Here is a 23277-nt window from a genome sequence, read left to right as displayed (position 1 = left end):
ACACACCACCAGGGAAATGGCGGCAGGCATGTATGAGGAAGGTTAGGGACACTTTCCTCATTTTAAAATTCCTTCCTTCCGTCATGGGTAATGATGGAGGGAGTCAATATCAAGGCCAATGTTTCAGTCATCTTAATCCTGTTATAGTAACATAGAAAATAGGAGCAGGAGTAGGCCATTCAGTTCCTCGAGCCTGGTTTGCCATTCAACTAGATCATGGCTGATCTTCTACCTGAATGCCATGTTCTCACACTATCCCATATCCCTTGATGACTTTAATATTTAGAAATCTATCAATCTCTGTCTTGAACGTACTCAATGACTAAGCCTCCACAGCCCTCTGGGGTAGAGAATTCCAAAGATTCACCACCCTCTGAGTGAAGAAATTCCTCCTCATCTCAGTCCTAAATGGCCTGCCCCTTGTTCTGAGATGGTGTTCTATGGTTCTAGACCCCCAAGCCAGGGGAAACATCCTTCCTGCATCTACCCTGTTGGACCCTGTAAGAATTTTGTACGTTTCAATGAGATCACCTCTCATTCTTTGAAACACTAGAGAATACAGGTCCATTATCCCAGGGATCAGTCTGGTGAACCTTCGTTGCACTCCCTCTATGGAAAGTATATCCTTCCCTAGATAAGGAGGCCAAAACTGTACACAATACTCCAGGTGCGATCTCACCAAGGCTCTATACAATTGCAGCAAGACATCTTTACTCCTATTCTCAAATCCTCTTGCAATAAAGGCCAACATACCATCTGCCTTCCCAATTGCTTGCTGCACCTGCATGTTAGCTTTCAGTGACTCGTGAACAAGGATACCAAGGTCCCAATCTCTTACCATTTAAGAAATACTCTGCATTTGTTTTTCCACCAAAGTGAATAACTTCACATTTTTCCACATTATATTCCAGCTGCCATATTCGTGCCCACTCGCTAAGTCTGTGCAAATCCCCTTAAAGCCGCTTTACATCTTCTTCACAATTCACATTCCCACCTAGCTTTGTGTCATCAGCAAACTTGGAAATATTACATTTGGTCCTCACATCCAAATCATTGACATAGATTGTGAATAGCTGGGGCCCAAGCACTGATCTTTGTGGTACCCCACTAGTCACAGCGTGCTAACCTGAGAAAGACCCGTTTATTCCTACTCTCTGTTTTCTGTCCGTTAACCAATTCTTAACCCATGCCCAGTACATTGCCCCCAATTCCATGTGTTTTAATTTTGTTTACTAACCTCTTGTGTGGGATCTCATTGAAAGCTTTCTGAAAATCCAAATACACCATATCCACTGGTTTCCCCTTTTCTATTCTGCTGGTTACATCCTCAAAAAAATCCAACAGGTTTGTCAAACATGATTTCCCTTTCATAAATCCATGTTGACTCTGCCCAATCCTACCATTATTTTCTAAGTGCCCAGTTATCACATCCTTATAATAGATTCTAGCACTTTCCCTACTACTGATGTCAGGCTAACAGGTCTGTAGTTCCCGTTTTCTCTCTTCCTCCTTTCTTAAATAGTTAGAACATAAGAAATAGGACCAGGAGTAGGCCATTCAGCTCCTCAAGCCTGCTCCGCCAATAACATCATGGCTGATCTGTCTCAGGCCTCAACTCTTCTTTCGGGCCTGCCACGCATAACCCTCCACTCCCCGAGATTTCAAAAATCTATCTACTTCCTCCTTAAATACATTTAGTGACCTAGCCTCCACAACTCTCTGAGGTAGAGAATTCCAGAGATTCACCACCCTCTGAGAGAAGAAATTCCTTCGCATCTCAGTTTTAAATGTGTGCCCCCTTATTCTGTAACTATGTCCCCTAGTTTGAGATTCCCCCACCAGTGGAAACATATTCTCAACATCTACCCTGTCAAGCCCCCTTGAAATCTTATATGTTTCAATCAGATCACCTCTCATTCTTCTAAACTCCAATGAATAAAGGCCTAACCTGTTTAGTCGCTCTTGATAAGTCAACTCCTTCATCCCAGGAATCAGCCTAGTGAACCTTTTCTGAACTGCGTCCAATGCTAGTATATCCTTCTTTAAATACGAGGACCAAAACTGTACACAGTACTCCAGGTGTGGCCTCACCAACACCCTGTACAGTTGTAACAAGACTTCCCTATTTTTAAACTCTAACCCCCTTGCAATAAAGGCCAAAATTCCATTTGCCTTCATAATTACTTGTTGCACCTGCATGCTAACTTTTTCTGTTTCATGTACAAGAACATCCAGATCCCTCTGTACTGCAGTATTTTGTAGTCTTTCTCCATCTAAATAATAATCTGCCTTTTTATTCTTCGTACCAAAGTGGATGACCTCACACTTTCCCACATTGAACTCTATCTGCTAAGTTTTTGCCCACTCACTTAACCTATCCATCTCCCTTTGCAGATTCTTTGTGTCCTCATCACAACATGCCTTCCCACCTATTTTTGTATCATCAGCAAATTTGGATACACTACACTCTGTTCCTTCCTCCAAGTCATTAATATAGATAGTAAATAGTTGAGGCCCTAGGACCGATCCTTGTGGCACCCCAATAGTTACAGCTTTCCAACCTGAAAAAGACCCATTGATCCTGACTCTCTGCCTTCTGAGATTTAGCCAATCTTCAATCCATGTCAACACATTACCCCCAATACCCTGAGCTCCTATTTTGTGCAATAACCTTTTATGTGGCACCTTATCAAACGCCTTCTGGAAATTCAAATACACTACATCTACTGGTTCCCCTTTATCCACTCTGCTTGTTATATCCTCAAAGAACTCTAAAAGATTTGTCAAACATGATTTCCCTTTCATAAAACCATGTTGACTCTGTTTGATTGAATTATATTTTTCTAAATGTCCTGCTATATCTTCCTTAATAATGGACTCTAGCACTTTCCCAATGACTGATGTTAAGCTAACTGGTCTATAGTTTCCTGCTTTCTGTCTCCCTCCTTTCTTGAATAGGGGCGTCACATTAGCAGTTTTCCAATCCGCTGGTACCCTATCAGAATCCAGTGAGTTTTGGTATATTATGACCAATGCCTCCATTGTCTCTGTAGCCACTTCTTTTAAAACCCTTGGATGCAGGCCATCAGGTCCTGGTGACTTGTCTGCCTTTAGTCCCATCAGTTTGTCCAGCACCTTTTCCCTTGTGATAGAGATTGTTACAAGTTACTCCCTCCCATTTACACCTTGCTCATCTATTATTGTCGGGATGTTTATAGTGTCCTCCACCATGAAGACCGATGCAAAATATTGGTTTAAATTATCTGCCATTTCCCTGTTCCCTGTTATTAATTCCCCAGTCTCATCCTCTCAGGGTCCCATACTTAATTTAGCTACTCTCTTCCTTTTTTTATACCTGTAGAAGCTCTTTCTGTTTTTATATTTCTTGCCAATTTACTCTCATAATCAATTTTATCCCTCTTTATTAGTTTTTTAGTCATCTGCTGCTGATTTCTTTAAAAAAATCCCAATCCTCTGGCCTACCACTATCATTTGCCAATTTGTATGCCTTTGTTTTTGATTTGATACTCTCCTTAACTTCCTTTGTTATCCACGAGCGGTTCATCGTTCTCATCGAGTCCTTCCTTCTGACTGGAATAAATGTTTGCTGAGTGTTATGAAATATCTGCTTAAAAGTCTGCCACTGTTATATTAGTTATATTATATATCTAAATGTTTATATGTGTCTTACTAAGAACACCCAATAGGAAGTAGTAAGATAAAGATATATTGCTGCTTCTTTCATAATTAAATGAATGTCAAGACCGCTTTGCCACTGATATGGTGATCTGCTCATTTTATGGTTGTGTGGCTGTATAACAGCATGTTTAGCGAGATTCTGGAACACTCGGTGTTCTGTTATCAAGTGTTTTTTTTTCACGTGTATAAAACTGGTTCCGGAGGCAGTAAAGTTACTGTTATTACACAGAATTATCTGAGTTTATCCTATTAGAAGAAAATAATTTTATGCCTCACATCTGCCTATAACACTTCCTAATTATTTAGAACGTAAGCAATGAGTCAGAGTCATACAACACAGAAACAGACTCTTCAGGCCATCGTGTCTGTGCCGGCCATCCAGCACCTAACTATTCTAATCCCATATTCCTGCACTTTGCCCATAGGATTATATGCTATGGTGTTTCAAATGCTCATCCAAATACTTCTTAAATGTTATGAGGGTTCCTGCCTCCACCACCTCTTCAGGCAGTGCATTCCAGATTCCAACTACCCGCTGGGTGAAACAATTTTTTCCTCAAATCCCCTCTAAACCTTCTACCCCTTGCTCTAAATCTATGCCCCCTGGTTCTTGACCCCTCTGCTAAGGGAAAATGTTTCTTCCTATCTAACCTATCAATGCCCTCTCATAATTTTGTATACCTCAATCATGTCCTCCTTCAGCCTTCTCTACTCCAAGAAAAACAACCCTAGCCTTTTCAGTCTCTCTTCATAGCTGAAATGCTCCAGCCCAGGCATCATGCTGGTGAATGTCCTCTGCACCCTCTCCAGTGCAATCACATTCTTCCTATAGCGTGGTGACCAGAACTGTACACAGTACTGCAGCTGTGGTCTAACTAGCGTTTTATACAACTCCATCATAACCTCCCTGCTCTTAAATTCTATGCCTCGGCTAATAAAGGCAAGTATCCCATATGCCTTCCTAACCACCTTATCTACCTGTGCTGCTGCCTTCAGTGAGCTATGAACAAGTACTCCAAGGTCCCTCTGACCTGTACTTCCTAGGGTCCTACCATCCATTGTATATTCCCTTGCCTTGTTAGTCCTCCCAAAATACATTACTTCACACTTCTCAGGATTAAATTCCATTTGCCACTGCTCTGCCATCTTACAAGCCCATCTATATCTCCCTGTAATCTAAGGATTTCCTCCTCACTATTTACAACACCACCAATTTTTGTGTCATCTACAAACTTACTGATCATACCTCCTATATTCACGTCTAAATCATTAATGTACACTACAAACAGCAAGGGTCCCAGCACCGATCCCTGTGGTGCACTACTGCTCACAGCTTCCAATTGCAAAAACAGCCCTCGACCATTACCCTCTACCTCCTGTCACGAAGCCAATTTTGGATCCAATTTGCCAAATTGCCCTGGATCCCATGGACTCTTACGTTCTTAACCAATCTCCCATGCGGGACCTTATCAAAATGACTTATAGAGAGCCTTTAACATAGAAACATGTCTCAAGGCAGCTCACTGGGGCATACAGAAAAAGGAACTGCAAGCTTAAGAATGAAAGATTAGATGATGTAAGCAAAAGCTTGATCAAAGATGTGGGTCTTAAAGTAGGAGAGGGAGGGGAAGAGGCAAAGGCGTTTAGGGAGGGAATTCCAGAGCATGAGGCCAAGGTGGCTGGAATCCTGAACACCAGTGGTGAGTTGAAAGTAGGGGGTGGCATAAGAAGCTGCAGTATGAGGAATGGAGAGTTTGGCAAGGGAGAGGGAGGGTATTGTAAGGCTAGAGGAAGTTACAGAGATAGAGAGGGGCAAAGCCATGAGGAATTTACATATGTAGATACAATTTTAATTTTGAGGCACTGGGGGACCAGGAGTGATGACAGGGGTGATGAGTAAACAGGACTTGGCATGAAGTAGGATACTTGGATTAGAATTTTGGATAAGCTGAAGTTTATAGAGGATGGGAGGCTGGCCAGGACCGCTGTGGAGTGATTAACTCTGGTGGTGAGAAATGCATGAATAGTATTTTTAGTGTGACAGATGGAAGTAGGCTCTCTTTGTGATAGAGAAAATATAGGGTTGGCAACAATCTGGTTTGGCCTGAGACACTAAGGAAAGCATGGAGTTTGTGGCAGAAAATGAAGATAATGACTTTGGTCTTCCTAATGTTTAGTTAGAGGAAATTGAAGCTCATTCATAACTGAATGTTAAAGAGAGGGGCGGAAACCTGACTGTTGGAATTCAGATAGGGAATTGTAGGGAGGTTGGACATGAATCTGAGAATGACAACATGTTCAAGGACATTGGAGAAGGAAGGGGGGTTAGGGTGGGGTAGAAGTTTGAGGACAGAAGGTTCAAGGATGGGTTTTTTTGAGAGAGTGTCGATGATGGTAGTTTTCAGAGGGAGGGCACACCATATTTACTATATTAGTTAACAAGGGACCAGCAAGGAAAATAGTTTGGTCAGTGGTTTAGTGAGAATGGGGTTGAGAGGGCATGTTACACTCATGATTGAGATAAAATTGGAGAAGACATGGGGTAGGAGAAGGCATGGGGTAGGAGAGGAAATTCAGGGCTTGAGTCGGAAGGGGCCTGGGCATAGGTTTGGATGATCCTTAACTAGTGGGTGGTTTTGACAGAGGAAAATGATGCCCAGTAGAGCTTGACACAGCTAAGTCAGATCCAGCGATGAATGGTTAAGCCTGTTGTAATGTAGAAAACGTGCAGCTAATCTGCCCACAGCAAGCTCCCACAAACAGATATGTGATAATGAACAGATAAACTGTTTTAATGATGTTGATTGAGGGATAAATATTGTAAGTTTTGGCCAGGACACCAAGGATAACTCCCCTGCTCTTCTTCAAAATAGTGCTGTGGGATCTTTTACGCCCACTCAAGAGGGCAGACAGGGCCTCGGTTTAACATGTCCTCCAAAACACAGCACCTCTGACAGTGCAGCACTCTCTCAGTAGTGCATTGGAGTATCAGCTTTGATTTTTGTGCTTAAGTCCTACAGTGGGACTGCACCAGGTGGAATGACTGGGATGGGAGGTGGGAATCGCTTCATTATGAATGAGGGCATCGAAGGTGGAGGTGAATGACTGGTAAGAAAATCAACAGCTGCTGTGATATCACGGCAGATGCAAAGGCTAGGGAGTTGGGAATTAGAGTTTGCAGTATACATTTAAATGCACATTTGTCAAATGGATTCTTAATGTACCAGTTTCAGTTATGGAGAAGATTGTTATTATGACAGAGAATATGCACATTAATCTCCATATAGTCACCCAAAAATAAAGCATCAACCCTTTTCTGGTCATTATCATTTTGTGGGAGATTGCTGTGTGCAAATGGCTGCTGCATTTCCTACATTACAACAGTGTCTACACTCCAAAAGTACTTCATTGACTGATTGCCCTTCTTAAGGGCAATTAGGATTGGGCAATAAATGCTGGCCTAGGCAATGATGCCCACATCCCGTGAAAGAATAAAAAAACACTTTGGAAAGTCCTGAAGTTGTGAAAGGTGCTATATAAATGCAAGTCTTTCTTTCAAGAAAATATATTGTTAAAGAAAAACTGATATAAAGTGCAAGGATTCAATTTTATAACTAAATTGCTAAATGACTTAGGCTATGAATGTTTCTAACCAATTACAAATTGTTCAGTTGGCAAGCTATCTAGCCAAAGCAAATAATGACATTTCCTTTCACAACTTAGTTTGAAATGCCCATATGGCCTTACTTGCCAGATCACCATTTCAAATCTGCCATATTATTCATTATTTCTGTTCTGCTTTACATTAATCCTCATTTTATCTACTTTCTTTGTATAAATTTGGAGTTCAGGGCACAGTAATTACAAAGCCAACATTGTACAACAGCTTTTTTTTTTGGTCAGCTGGTTGGCTGACATGCACAGAAATCTACCGCCAAGTTTAAAAGGCTCCAAACCAACCTACTGAAAGAATTACCCAAGTGGAGTTTCGTAATTGCTCGATATGGAGTGTGAATGCTCTCTCCGTGGTGGCACATCCCACTTGCGCAAATCTAGAGAGCTTAGGCACAGGTTGGCTGAGCCAAAGCTTAGAATTCCCCAAGGTACACAGGAGTACAGTTGAAGTTTATCCAGCTTCCTGTCACAACAACTGTTACTTGTATCTAAGCAAAGTAGTAGTAAAGTAAACTTTTTATCACAGGCACTACCACAGCATGGATGAATTTAGCCATTATGATCTCCTGGATGCCACCACGCATAGAAAAGTTGCTGAAGGACACAAAGCTAGTTTTTGCCTGGAGGACACCTCTTGTGACTATGGGTATTACAGAAGATATGCTTGCACAGCACATTCACAGGTACGTGAAAGATAAATTATTATACAGCAGCCAACCTACATTTGCACCACAAGTGAATTAGACTAAGTGGTTCATATGTGTGTCAGCTGTGACTCTGTTGGTAGCGCACTCACCTCTGAGTTATAAGATTCTGAGTTCAAATCCCATTCCAGGATTTCACCACAAAAATCAAGGCTGACATTCCAGTACAGTACAGTACAGAGGGAATGCTACACTGTTGGAGGTGCCGTCTTTCAAAGAGTTAAACTGAGCCCCCATCTGTCCTCTCAGGTGAATGTAAAAGAACCCATGGCACTATTTTGAAGAAGAGCAGTGGAGTTAGCCCCGGTGTCCTGGCTAATATTTCTCCTTCAATCAACAGCACAAAAAAAAACCCAGGCTATTTGTGGGAGTTTGTGTAAATTGGTTGCTGCATTTCCTACATTACAACATTTCAAGGTACTTCAGTGGTTGTAAAAGTGCTTTGGGATGTTCTCTGGTCATGAAAGGCATTATATGCAAGTTTTATTTATATGGAGAAAACACCATCCTGTGAAAAACTAGTTTCTGACATAACTGTCTATGAATCGGACTGTATAACCAAAGAATGCTAAGTTGGGTTTCATCACAAGTTCAAGTATTCACATGGGAAGGTAAAGGCAACATGACCTCTAAATAGTGATAATGATATAAATGAGATGAGGTGCGAGACAAGCTAAAGGGTTCAAACCAATAAACCAGAGGTAGATGGTACTTATTCCAGAATGCTTAAAAAAAAGAATGGGAAAAGATTTGTGGGTCATAATGAGAGAGGGAAGGCACCAGTAAGTTGAAGTCTGGCTAACTTGATGGCCATTTTCAAACAGATAATAAAACAAATGAAGGCAACTGAAGACCCATTAATCTCATTACCATAATGGAATCAACTATCAAGAGTAAACCCGAGGATTATTGGTATAATGTTCACCGAGTAAACAACAATCAGCATAGATTCTTGACCTTTGTGAGGAAATGACATCTCAAGTAGACTGTTGAAAACCCTAGGACTTAGTGTATCTAGACTTCCAAACGTATTTGATAAAGTTCTGCACAAAAGGCTATCTGTTAAGATTAATGAAGTAGGGATTAGGATAAGTATAAGAAACTGGCCGAAAGGCAGAAAACAGAAGGGATTTGTTGGGGGAGTTATGTCTGGGTGGAGAAATGCCAAATAGGGTTCCCCAAGGATTGGTATTGGGACCGCTATTGTTTCTAATTTACAACAATGCTTACTATCTTACCAACATATATAAGATAGCATAAGGTACATTGCAATATTACTTCAAACTAAATTATGAGATTAGGACAAGGAGACAGAAGTTCAAACTAGGGAAAGGAAAATTTAGCATATAGTATAGTGGAAATGAAAACCTTGGGAATATTTAAGAAATAGCTTGATCCAGCAACTGTTATTGGATAAATGGGCTATGCTGAACCTGACCTGAGAAATTGCTTAGTTTTAGTACATGGCACAGTGGGAAGTTGAATGGAGCACAAGCCTAAAAACGGCTAGTCTGCAGAGCAAAGAAAATGATCTGGAAGGAATCCAGGGAGAGGGGGGATTGCCCACAATTGTTGATTTTCAAATTTGCTTTTGAATTACATTAAATCATTTGGAGTTCAGCTTTTCTCAAAGTAGACATTTTTCATTGTACTAAATTGTTTTTGATACTGTTTGCATTTTTAACAATTACCTTTTTATTAGTGTCCTTTGGTGATATTTTATGTATTTTAGCATGAGATTTAGGTCAAAATGTTTAAGAGGATTTAATTCTGAAAAATGTTTGGAATTCCTAGAATTAGCTTGACATCATGTTCTTTAGAGGGAAGAGAAGGTCTATTTATGTTACAGACTTGCACTTCTGAAATACTGGCTTGCATTGCAGTCCTAATGTTGTAAAAATACCCCATTTATATTGCAGATAAGCTTTTGCAGCAGTGATTCACTTAATTTACATTTAAGTCATGAATTTTACCATATCATAGGGTTTTCCACAAACCACATGGGATTTAACTTTTTCAAAAAGTTAGAATCCTTCTGAATTCATGTTGACTGCTTAAATTATCTGGGTTTGCACAAGAGTGCATATGAACATTGGTTAAGGTTTGTATTTGCAACTATTTAGCAAGTGGTACCTTTCCCAATGGGTGGGGAAGATCCATTCAAGTCAGCAATTGCAAACTTGCTTTAATGGCTTGTAAAGGGAGGGCATACAGAACTTCTTCAGGAACCAGGCCTGATAAACTGCTCAGTTTAGACAATGACATAGCAGGAAGAAGTTGAACATCAGTAACTCGGCTTGTTTCTGTCAAAGGCAGCATTGCTGTTGGAGGTGCTGACCAAAACTAACTCTTCTGTTAGCAGCAGGGCCACCTTGAAAACTTGCTATTTTGCTGCCAATCCATGAGCTGACTTTGGTATAAAAGACCGGAATTTTACAGCCCCCAAACAAGTGGTCTTGTGGGGTGGGGGGGAGGGGCTGTTCCCGACCCCCTCCTGTTGAAAATTTTCATGGGGCAGCGAAGAGAAATGGCCAGCCCGCCCCTGGCCAATCAAGGCCTTTAAGTGGCAAATTAACTGGCACTTAAGGGCTTACTCCCACTACCAGAGTATTTTACCCTCGTCAGCCGGATGGCAAAAGCCTCAAGAAGCCCGCCTGCTAAAACCAGGCGGCCTTCTTGCGGTCTTGTGGGGGGGTGGGGGGGCCCTCCTGATCGGGCAACCAAATCCCCATGGCGGGCCGCCCCTGAAGCCCCAACCGCCCCCAACGCACAACATTCCCCCTCCTCCTAACTGACCCCCCTTATCTTGCTGGGGCCCGGCCAATTGTCCCTGGCGAGGCCCTAAAAACATATCCATCTTCCGGGCTGTCCTTCACCTTGCTTGTGATGACTGGGTATAGTCCCAGCAGTGGTCACTGCTCCTGGTGGCTCTGCTGGGACTAAGAGCTGCTGGCCGGCAGCTCCATTTGGTGCGACTTCCTGCCTCAAGGATGTGGAAGTCCTGTCCAGGACCAATTCAGGGCTTGGGATACAAAAAATCCAAGCCTGCCTCCCCCGGCCTGGCAGAGGTGGGCTTGCCTCCAACTTTTCGGCCGGTGAGTGGGGTCTCCCGCCCAATGAAAAATTTTGGCCAATGTTTCTGAAATCATGTTTTGTACCTGATTATTGTAGTAATTTTTAAAATTCATTCATAGGATGTCGGCATTGCTGGCTAGGATAGCATTTATTGTCCACCCCAATTGCCCTCAAGAAGGTGGTGGTGTGCTGCCTTCTTGAATCACTGCAGTCATGTGTGGGGTAGGTACACCCACAGTGCTGAAAGGAAGGGAGTTCCAGGATTTTGCCCCAGCGATAGTGAAGGAATGGTGATATGCTTCCAAGTCAGGATGGCGTATGGCTTGGAGGGGAGCTTGCAGGTGGTGGAGTTCCCATGCAACTGCTGCCCTTGTCGTTCTAGGTGGGAGAGGTCACGGGTTTGGAAGGTGCTGTCTCAGGCGCCTTGGTGCATTGCTGCAGTGCATCTTGTAAATGGTACACACTGTGCGTCGGTGGTGGAGGGAGTGAATGTTTGTGAATGGGTGCCAATCAAGTGGGCTGCTTTGTACTGGATGGTGTCAAGCTTCTTGAGTGTTGTTGGAGCTGCACCCATCCAGGCAAGTGACGAGTATTCCATCACACTTGTGCCTTGTAGATGGTGGACAGGCTTTGGGGAGTCAGGAGGTGAGTTACTCGCCGCAGAATTCCCAGCCTCTGACCTGCTCTTGTAGCTATGGTATTAATATGGCTACTTCAGTTCAGTTTCTGGTCAATGGTAACCCCCATGATGTTGATAGTGGGGGATTCAGCAATGGTAATGCCTTGAATGTCAAGGGCAGATGGTTAGATTCTCTCTTGTTTGAGATATTCATTATCTGCCACTTGTGTTATTTGCCACTCATCAACCCAAGTCTGGATATTGTCCAGGTCTTGCTGCATTACTACACGGACTGCTTCAGTATCTGAGGAGTTGCAAATTGTGCTAAACGTTGTGCAATCATCAGTGAACAGCACTACTTCTAACCTTATGATGGAGGGAAGGTGATTAATGAAGCAGCTGGAGATGGTTGGGCCTAGGACACTACCCTGAGGAACTCCTGCAGTGATGTCCTGGAGCTGAGATGATTGACCTCGAACAACCACAACCATCTTCCTTTGTGCTAGGTGTGACTCCAACCAGCAGAGAGTTTCCCCCTGATTCCCATTGGCTCCAGTTTTGCTAGGGCTCCTCGATGCCAAACTCAGTCAAATGCCGCCTTGATGTCAAGGGCAGTAACTCTCACCTCACCTCTGGAGTTCAGCTCTTTTGTCCATGTTTGAACCAAGGCTGTAATGAGATCAGGAGCTGAGTGGCCCTGGTGGAACCCAAACTGAGCTTCACTGAGCAGGTTATTGCTAAGCAAGTGTCATTTGATAGTACAGTCACCGACACCTTCCATCACTTTTTACTGATGATCGAGAGACTGATGGGGCGGTAATTGGCCGGGTTGGATTTGTCCTGCTTTTTGTGTACAGGACATACCTGGGCAATTTTCCACATTGCTGGGTAGTTGCCAGTGTTGTAGCTGTACTGGACAGCTTAGCTCGGGGCGCGGCAAGTTCTGGAGCACAGGTCTTCAGTACTATTGCTGGAATGTTGTCAGGGCCCATAGCAGTTGCAGTATCCAGTGCCTTCAGTCGTTTCTTGATATCATGTGGAGTGAATCGGATTGGCTGAAGACTAGCATCTATGATGCTGGGGACTTCAGGAGGAAGCTGAGATGGATCATCCACTCGGCACTTCTGGCTGAAGATTGTTGCAAATGCTTCAGCCTTGTCTTTTGCACTGATGTGCTGGGCTCCCCCATCATTGAAGATGGGGATATTTGTGGAGACTCCTCCTCCTGTCAGTTGTTTAATTGTCCACCACCATTCACGACTGGATGTGGCAGGACTGCACAGCTTAGATCTGTTCTGTTGGTTATGGGATCGCTTAGCTGTGTCTATCGCATGCTGCTTACGCTGTTCAGGATGCAAGTAGTCCTGGGTTATAGCTTCACCAGGTTGACACCTCATTTTGAGGTATGCCTGGTGCTGCTCCTGGCATGCCCTCCTGCACTCTTCATTGAACCAGGGTTGATCCCCTGGCTTGATGGTAATGGTAGAGTGGGGGATATGCCGGGCCATGAGGTTACAGATTGTGGTTGAATACACTTCTGCTGCTGCTGATGGCCCACAGCGCCTCATGGATACCCAGTTTTGAGTTGCTAGATCTGTTTGAAATCTATCCAATTTAGCACAATGGTAGTGCCACACAACATAGTGGAGGGTCTTCTCAATGTGATGACAGGACTTTGTCTCTACAAGGACTGTGCGGTGGTCACTCCTACTAATATTGTCATGGACAGATGTATCTGCGACAGGCATATTTGTTAGAACAAGGTCAAGTATGTTTTTCCCTGATGTTAGTTCCCTCACCACCTGCCGCAGACCCAGTCTAGCAGCTATGTCCTGTATGACGCAGCCAGCTTGGTCAGTAGTGGTGTTACCGAGCCACTCTTGATGGTGGACATTGAAGTTTCCCTCGCCCTCCCCCCCCCACCCCCCCAAGTACATTCTGTGCCCTTGCCAACCTCGTTGCTTCCTCCAAGTGCTGTTCAACATGGAGTTCTGATTCCTCAGCTGAGGTTGACGGTAGGTGGTAATCAGCAGGAGGTTTCCTTGCCCATGTTTGACCTGATGCCATGAGACCTCATGGGGTCCAGAGTGCATGTTGAGGACTCCCAGGGCAACTCCTTCCCAACTGTATACAACTGTGCCGCTACGTCTGCTGGGTTTGTCCTGCTGGGGATGGTGATGGCGGTGTCTGGAACATTGTCTGTAAGGTATGATTCCATGAGCTTGACTATGTCAGGCTGCTGCTTGACTAGTCTGTGGGACAGGTGTTCCAACTTTGGCACAAGCCCCTTGCACAAATTTGAGAGTACACCTATGGGTGTTACATGTTGTCACTATTTGAAACAAAAGTTTGATGCAATGTAGTATTCAGTAGGAATTAAACCAATGCACTATAGATCAGGTGATGATATAAAAATAGAAAAATGTTTATATGAAATTTCTTTGAACAAAACTTAATTGCTGAACAACACTTGGCTTGATGAGGACTTTTAAAAACAAGTTCCTGGAAAACACGTATTTTACAGAAATATTCACTTAAAATTTATCAGTTCATTAAAATTATTTAACTTGTGCTGTAATAAAATAGACCCATCATTCTTGCCCTTGTATCGTGCACTGTGAATGAAATAGCTCAGACTGCAGAGTGGCAAAGCCAAGCATATGAGAGTTTAGTGGATATTTCACTGGACTAGCAACTCAGAGTTCATGAATACAAATCCCACCAAATTGGGAATAAATCGACCACTAGATAAAGTGGCCGTGAAAGCCGTTCTATTGTCGAAAAAAGCCAACTGGTTCACTAGTGCCCTTTGGGAACCAGAAACCCTATTTGACCTGACCCATGTGACTTTAGTCCCACAGCTCATGATTTACTTTTAATACCGTCAGGGCAACTAGGGATGGGCAATAAAAACATCCCAAGAGTAAAGAAAAATCCTACTGCTAACAAAACATCCCTGAAGGACAACTGATTTAATGCTAGAAGTCTCCAGGGCTGAACTAAATAATGGGAGATCGTTGTCATGAGATATACTTACTAAACTCTGAGACTTTGCAAAACATTTTCAAAACTTATTCTTAAAAATGCAATTAATTTACAAAAGGCAAGTTCAGTGAACCAAATACGAAGCATATTTCTTAATCTGTAAATACAAATTGTACACTTTTTAACACTGTTGACCCTATTTCTTGCAGGGACTGAGTCCAGGGTGTTACGATACGTACAATGCTGACATTGACTGCCAATGGATTGATATTACAGATGTTAAAGCAGGAAACTACATACTAAAAGTAAGCGATAGTAATCAGTTATCACTGCAGAAAAATATCATTATTGGAATTGTTACTGATGTCTTTTTTCTCATTCTATAGGTTGCAGTAAATCCCAGCTATTTTGTACCTGAATCAGACTATGCGAATAATGTTGTTCGTTGTGATCTTCGCTATACAGGCCACCATGCATATACCTCGGGGTGTAGAATTTCACAGTAAGTGCTCGTGAAGTTAAGTAAACCCTCATAATTTACCAATTTGAGGACAAAATGAAACAAATCTTTGATACATGAAATGCCCAAGTTGATATAAAATATGCCGTTGCATATTGCAATTTTAGTAGAAAGGTACTAAATGAAGAAGGAATGCACTAACGCTTGATCTATTTCATTTTGACAAGTGATCCCTGTTCTTTGTGAATTATGGTGGACACAAAAGCATGTGTTTATATCAAAACAATATAGTTTTTAAATCAACTTCCTTACGAAAAGGTAAAGTGAAACATGATGAAACTAGTAAAACAGATTGCATAACTTCAGAAATGTTCCTGAAGTTGTCATATGTTTCACTATACTAAATCACTATAATATGTATTTAATATAAGATAAGTTACATAGATTTATTTGGGTTAATCTTAATAGATGAGACAGTACAATATACAGTTTACCAGAAACATGTAGCACATTCTCTTAACACAGCCTAAAAAAATACATAGGGCTGAATTTTATAGAGCCCTCGACAGAATCACAGAATAATACAGTGCAGAAGAGGCCCTTCGGCCCATCGAGTCTGCACCGATACATTAAAACACCTGACCTGTCTACCTAATCCCATTTGTCAGCACTTGGCCCATAGCCTTGAATGTTATGACATGCCAAGTGCTCATCCAGGTACTTTTTAAAGGATGTGAGGCAACCTGCCTCTACCACCCTCCCAGGCAGTGCATTCCAGACTGTCACCACCCTCTGGGTAAAAAAGTTCTTCCTCAAATCCCCCTTAAACCTCCCGCCCCGCACCTTAAACCTGTGACCCCTTGTAACTGAGCCTTCAACTAAGGGGAACAACTGCTCCCTATCCACCCTGTCCATGCCCCTCATAATCTTGTACACCTCAATCAGGTCACCCCTCAGTCTTCTCTGCTCCAGTGAAAACAACCCAAGCCTATCCAACCTCTCTTCATAGCTTAAATGGTCCATCCCAGGCAACATCCTGGTGAATCGCCTCTGCACCCCCTCCAATGCAATCACATCCTTCCTATAATGTGGCGACCAGAATTGCACACAGTACTCCAGTACTCGACGTCAGGAACAGTTGCAGGGGGGACATGCAGATCGCTGCAAATGAGGCCCCCCACTGACCCCAATGCGACAGGGTCTGGCCCGATCTCAACAGAGGCGGAGAGGCCTCGTGGCGCCGCCCTCCACCCCCCCCAGCACCTACCCCTTGCTGCCGGGACCACAATTTCCATATGTAAATAAATTAACCTACCTGAATTCATGAAGGTCCCGTTGTCTCCTGATTTGCCGCACCGATCTTTAACCTGAGTACTTTGAGTACTTTGCATCGGTATTCACCGAGGAGAGGGACATGAAGGATGTTGAGGTTAGGGACAGATGTTTGATTACTCTAGGTCAAGTCGGCATAAGGAGGGAGGAAGTGTTGGGTATTCTAAAAGGCATTAAGGTGGACAAGTCCCCAGGTCCGGATGGGATCTATCCCAGGTTACTGTGGGAAGCGAGAGAGGAAATAACTGGGCCTTAACAGATATCTTTGCAGCATCCTTAAACACGGGTGAGGTCCCGGAGGACTGGAGAATTGCTAATGTTGTCCCCTTGTTTAAGAAGGGTAGCAGGGATAATCCAGGTAATTATAGACCGGTGAGCCTGACGTCAGTGGTAGGGAAGCTGCTGGAGAAGTTACTGAGGGATAGGATCTATTCCCATTTGGAAGAAAATGGGCTTATCAATGATAGGCAACATGGTTTTGTGCAGGGAAGGTCATGTCTTACCAACTTAATAGAATTCTTTGAGGAAGTGACAAAGTTGATTGATGAGGGAAGGGCTGTAGATGTCATATACATGGACTTCAGTAAGGCGTTTGATAAGGTTCCCCATGGTAGGCTGATGGAGAAAGTGAAGGCGCATGGGGTCCAAGGTGTACTAGCTAGATGGATAAAGAACTGGCTGGGCAACAGGAGACAGAGAGTAGTAGTGGAAGGGAGTTTCTCAAAATGGAGACGTGTGACCAGTGGTGTTCCACAGGGATCCGTACTGGGACCACTGTTGTTTGTGATATACATAAATGATTTGGAGGAAAGTATAGTTGGTCTGATTAGCAAGTTTGCAGACGACACTAAGATTGGTGGAGTAGCAGATAGTGAAGGGGACTGTCAGAGAATACAGCAGAATATAGATAGACTGGAGAGTTGGGCAGAGAAATGGCAGATGGAGTTCAATCAGGGAAAATGCGAGGTGATGCATTTTGAAAGATCCAATTCAAGAGTGAACTATACAGTAAATGGAAAAGTCCTGGGGAAAATTGATGTACAGAGAGATTTGGGTGTTCAGGTCCATTGTTCCCTGAAGGTGGCAACGCAGGTCAAAAGAGTGGTCAAGAAGGCATACGGCATGCTTTCCTTCATCGGACGGGGTATTGAGTACAAGAGTTGGCAGGTCACGTTACAGTTGTATAGGACTTTGGTTCAGCCACATTTGGAATACTGCGTGCAGTTCTGGTCGCCACATTACCAAAAGGATGTGGATGCTTTGGAGAAGGTGCAGAGGAGGTTCACCAGGATGTTGCCTGGTATGGAGGGCGCTAGCTATGAAGAGAAATGAGTAGATTAGGATTATTTTCATTAGAAAGCTGATTGAGGTGTACAAAATCATGAGAGGTATAGACAGGTTGGATAGCAAGAAGATTTTTCCCCAGAGTGGGGGATTCAATTACTAGGGGTCACAAGTTCAAAGTGAAAGGGGAAAAGTTTAGGGGGGATATGCGTGGAAAGTTCTTTACGCAGAGGGTGGTGGGTGCCTGGAATGCGTTGCCAGCGGAGGTGGTAGACGCGGGCACGATAGCGTCTTTTAAGATGTATCTAGACAGATACATGAATGGGCAGGAAGTAAAGAGATACAGACCCTTAGAAAATAGGCGTCATGTTTAAATAGAGGATCTGGATCGGTGCAGGCTTGGCGGGCCGAAGGGCCTGTTCCTGTGCTGTAATTTTCTTTGTTCTTTGTTCTGGCGGCCGGTACAGCCGTGCCTTCGAATACCCGTCCGGGCAAATGAGACGCGACACCTGCCGGAGAGGGGAGGAGGTAATTTTCTCAGTGCAGGAAGTGAGGGAGTGGGGTCAAACTGACCTGATTGGTCGAGGGGGTGATGGGAAGGGGTAGAGGACAAAGGTTCTGAACTTTGGGTAGGGCAGGAATGATGTGTAATGCCATTTGGGGAAGGCGGTGGGAGAGAGCATGGAACGATTTTTTTTCTTCATTTTTATTAACAGTAAGATAACTGGCTCTTTAAAAATTTCACTTGTCATTTAGGGCTCTAAGCCTTTTAAAAATGGCGCCGGCCAGGGATGACTCTCCTGCTCCCTCTACGTCATTGGGGCCGGCCGCCCCGGTTATGCTAATGAGCCACCGTGTTTGGAATCGCGGCATCTCCACGATAGGCGCCCCGTGTGCGTGGGCCGCTATTTTTTTCGCCCGCCGCCAAAATAGACGGCGGGCCTATGAAATCCAGTCCATAATATATATCACTGGTTTTGCTAACTGATGATTATTGTGCCACTTCATTCTCTGGTATTGAAGTAACATTGCAGCTGTGAACAGAACTAATGCTTTAGTACAACATTTTATGAGTGGGAAAGCATAGCAATCAAATCCCCAGGACTGGGAATAATTAAAAACACTGATATTTTGTCCCCTATAGTGACATCACCCTGATACTTTTGACTCTTGGTGATACAATTAGCAGAGCAATTGGATTAAAATCCTGGATCATAGAACCAATTACTGCTACTACTCCGATCTGGTTGTTGTAACAAATATTTCTGTCTCAGTTTTGTATTTTAATCGGCTCTCTGTATCCTATTCCATGGTATAGGTAGGCATATGTTGTGTATTTTTCTTCTCTAAGGAATACACTGGAGATGCCCAATCCTTAGTACCATTGTTGCACTGCTCCCCTCCCTCCCGCCAGCTCCTAATGTTCAGATGCTCCATTTCCTCTCCCAGGTTTGGATGCTTTGCTGTTCCTCTTCTCCCTGTGTGTTAACATTACAATCCAAAATAAATTAATTTGATTTTTTTAAATGTTTAAAATACTCTGAAGTTAATAATGTCTTTTTTTTAAATAAAAGAATCCATTACTGCAATAATGAACTTACTAAAATGAACGGTTCGGGACAAAAGTATGCACTTTGTCAATACTAAAGATTATGGTGCAAGCTAATTGGTTATGTAGGGTCAGCGGGGGAAAGGGGAACAGCATAGCTGGGTGCATAAAATTGATTTCCTAACTACAGATCTACTTTGTCCAAACAAAAGACACTCTTCAGCATTCATTTGAAGATCATGGTCCTAATATAACAGAGCTCCAGAGTTATAGGAACATAGGAGCAGGAATAGGCCATTCAGCCCATCGAGCCTTCTCTGCCATTCAATATGATCATGGCTGATCATCCACTTCAATGCCTTTTTCCCACACTATCCTCATTTCCCCTTATGTCATTTGTATTTAGAAATCTGTCAATCTCTGCTTTAAACATACTCAATGACCGAGCTTCCACAGCCCTCTGGGGTAGAGAATTCCAAAGATTCACAACCCTCTGAGTAAAGAAATTTCTCCTCATCTCTGTCCTAACTGGCTTCTCTGTTATTTTGAAATTGTGTCCCCTGGTTCTATAATCCCCAACCAGGGGAAACATCTTACCTGCATCTACTCTGTCTATTCCTTTAAGTATTTTGTAGGTTTCAATGAGATCACCTCTCATTCTTCTAAACTCTAGAGAATACAGGCCCAGTTTCCCCAACCTCTCTTCACAGGATAGTCCCGCCATCCTGGGAACAAGTCTGGTGAACCCCCTCTATGGCAATAATATCCTTCCTAAGGTAAGGGGATCAAAACTGCACACAGTACTCCAAGTGCAGTCTAACCAAGGTGCTATAGAATTGAAGACTTCACTACTCTTGTACTCAAATCCTCTTGTGATAAAGGCTAACATGTCATTTGCCTTCCTAATTGCTTGCTGCACCTGCATGTTAGCTTTCAGTGACCTATTGACAAGGACACCCAGATCCCTTTGTACATCTACACTTTCTAATCTCTTAGCATTTAAGAAATACTCTGCACATCTATTCCTCCTCTCAAAGTGGATAACGTCACATTTTTCCACATTATATTCCATCTGTCACGTTCTTGGCCACTCACTAAGTCTGTCCAAATCTCCTTGAAGCCGCTTTGCATCTTCCTCACAACACACATTGTATCATCTGTGAACTTGGAAATACCACATTTGGTCCCCACATCCAAATCATTGATGTATATTGTGAACAGCTGGGGCCCAAGTACTGATCCCTGCAGTGCCTCACTAATCACAGCCTGCCAACGCGAGAATGACCTGTTTATTCCTACTCTCTGCTTTCTGCCTGTTAACTAATCCTTAATCCATGCCAGTATATTACCTCCTATCCCATGTGCTTTAATTTTGCTAACCAACTTCCTGTGGGTGACTTTATTAAAAGCCTTCTGAAAATCCAAGTATACCAGTATACTTGGGCGGCACAGTGGTTAGCACCGCAGCCTCACAGCTCCAGCGTCCCAGGTTCAATTCTGGGTACTGCCTGTGTGGAATTTACAAGTTCTCCCTGTGTCTGCGTGGGTTTCCTCCGGGTGCTCCTGTTTCCTCCCACATGCCAAAGACCTGCAGGTTGATAGGTAAATTGGCCATTATAAATTGCCCCTAGTATAGGTAGGTGGTAGGGAAATATAGGGGACAGGTGGGGATGTGGTAGGAATATGGAATTAGTGTAGGATTAGTATAAATGGGTGGTTGATGGTCGACACAGACTCGGTGGGCCGAAGGGCCTGTTTCAGTGCTGTATCTCTAAACTAAAACCACGTCCATCAACTCCCCTTTATCAATTCTGTTAGTAACATCCTCAAAAAACTCCAACAGGCTCATCAAACATGATTTCCCATTCATAAATCCATATTGACTAGGCCCAATCAGATCATTATTATCCACGTGTCCATTTATCACATCCTTTAGAATAGATTCTAGCATTTTTCCCAATGACTGATGTAAGGCTAACAGGTCTGTAATTCCCTGTTTTCTCTCTCCCGCCCTTCTTAAATAGTGGGTGACATGTGCGACCTTCCAATCTGCAGGAACCGCTCCAGAATCTAGAGAATTTTGGAAGATGATCACCAATGCATCCACTATCTCCATAGTTACCTCTTTCAACATTCTGGGATGTAGAATGTCATGTCCTGGGGACTTATCAACCTTCAGCCTCATTAACTTCTCCAATACAACCTTCTTACTAATGCTAATTTCCTTCAATTCCTTATTCCCCCAATCCCTTGGATCTCTAATTCTGGGAGATTTCTTGTACCTTCCACAGTGAAGACAGACACCAAGTAATCATTTAGCTTCTCTGTCATTTCTCTATTCCCTATTATAAATTCTCCTGACTCTGCCTGTAATGGACCCAGATTTGTCTTAGCCAAATGTTTCCTTTTTACATACCTGTAGAGGTTTTTACAGTCCGTTTTTAGATTTTTTGCTTGCTTACATTCATATTCTATTCCTTTCCTACTCAGTTTCTTCCTCCTTTGCTGTATTCTAAAATCCTCCCAAACCACAAGTTTACTACTATTTCTGGCAACTTTATAGGCCTTTTCTTTTAATCTTATACAATCCTTAATTTCCTTTGTTATCGACGGTTGACTGCCTTTACTTTTGGGATTTTTGCGCTTTGAAGGAATGTATAGTTGCTGTAAACTATGTAATATTTCTTTAAAGGCTATCCATTGCCTATGTACTGTTATACCATTTAAAGTATTTTCCCAATCCACTTCAGCCAATTTGCCCCTCATACCTTCATAATTTCCTTTGTTCAAATTTAACACCCTGGCTTCAGATTTAACTACCTCACTTTTAGGTATAATGTAAAATTCTGTCATATTATGGTCACTCATTCGTAAAGGTTCTTTTACAACAAGATTATTAATTAGCCCTTTTTCATTTCATAATACTAGAACTAAAATAGCCTGTTCTGTAGTCAGTTCCTCAACATACTGCTCTGGAAAACCATCCCTAATACACTCCAGAAACTCGTCCTCCAGAGCATTAGTGCTCATTAGGTTTACCCAGTCTATATGCAGATCCTATTCACCCATGATTACTGTATTACCCATGTCACATGGTTCTCTAATCTCCTGATTAATACCATGCCTCATACTACCACAACTCCTACCATTGTTTGCTGCCCCTTGCTGTTTCTTAGCTCCACCCAAACAGATTCCACATTTTGTTCTTGCGATCTGAGATCCTCCCTTACTAATGTACTGATCCCATCCCTTATTATCAGCGCAACACCATCTCCTTTTCCTTTTTGCCTGTCCTCCCTAAATGTTGAGTATCCTTGAATATTCAGTTCCCAGTCTTGATCACCCTGTAGCCAAGTTTCCAATATGGCAATTAGATCATACCCATTTACCTCTATTTAGGCCTTTAAATCATCTACCTGTTGCGAATGCTGCTTGCATTCAGGTATAGTGCCTTAACCCTTTCTTGACATTCTGCATTCTAAGCCTAGTTGATGCTCGCCTTTGTTTTGCCTGCCTTCTAATGTCACTTGCTACTTTTTTACTTCCTGTTACCAGCTTTACTTCCTTCCAATCTGAGCTACCCCTCAGGTTCCCATCCCCCTGACAAGCTAGTTTAAACCCTCCCCAACAGCACTAGCAAATCCCCCTGCGAGGATATTAGTTCTGGTCCTGTTAAGGTGTAGCCCGTCCATCCTGTACAGGTCCCAACTGCCCCAGAACCGGTCCCAATGCCTCAGAAATCTGATGCCCTCCCTCCTACACCAATTCTCCAGCCACATTTTCAATCGATCAATCCTCCTATTCCTATGCTCACTAGCACGTGGCACTGGGAGTAATCCTGTGATTACTGCTTTGTAGGTCCCGCTTTTTAATTTCCTTTGTAATTCCATAAAAT

The 23277-nt window shown here is 43.0% G+C and overlaps 1 protein-coding gene across 2 annotated transcripts in view; it reads left to right on the top strand.

The window, feature by feature from the left end:
- Positions 1-23277, top strand: part of LOC137369159 (protein-lysine 6-oxidase) — a 65765-nt gene that overhangs the window by 14119 nt on the left and 28369 nt on the right. For both annotated transcript variants that reach the window (XM_068029904.1, XM_068029905.1), the window contains 3 exons: positions 7901-8057; positions 14967-15062; positions 15144-15259. In XM_068029904.1, coding sequence (XP_067886005.1) covers positions 7901-8057; positions 14967-15062; positions 15144-15259 — 369 coding nt within the window. The remainder of the gene's footprint in view (positions 1-7900; positions 8058-14966; positions 15063-15143; positions 15260-23277) is intronic.

This window comes from Heterodontus francisci, chromosome 4 (assembly GCF_036365525.1).
Source record: "Heterodontus francisci isolate sHetFra1 chromosome 4, sHetFra1.hap1, whole genome shotgun sequence".
Classification (NCBI taxonomy): Eukaryota; Metazoa; Chordata; class Chondrichthyes; order Heterodontiformes; family Heterodontidae; genus Heterodontus; species Heterodontus francisci.
The sequence above is the reverse complement of the archived record's forward strand: the minus strand, read 5'-3'. Positions and strand labels throughout refer to the sequence as shown.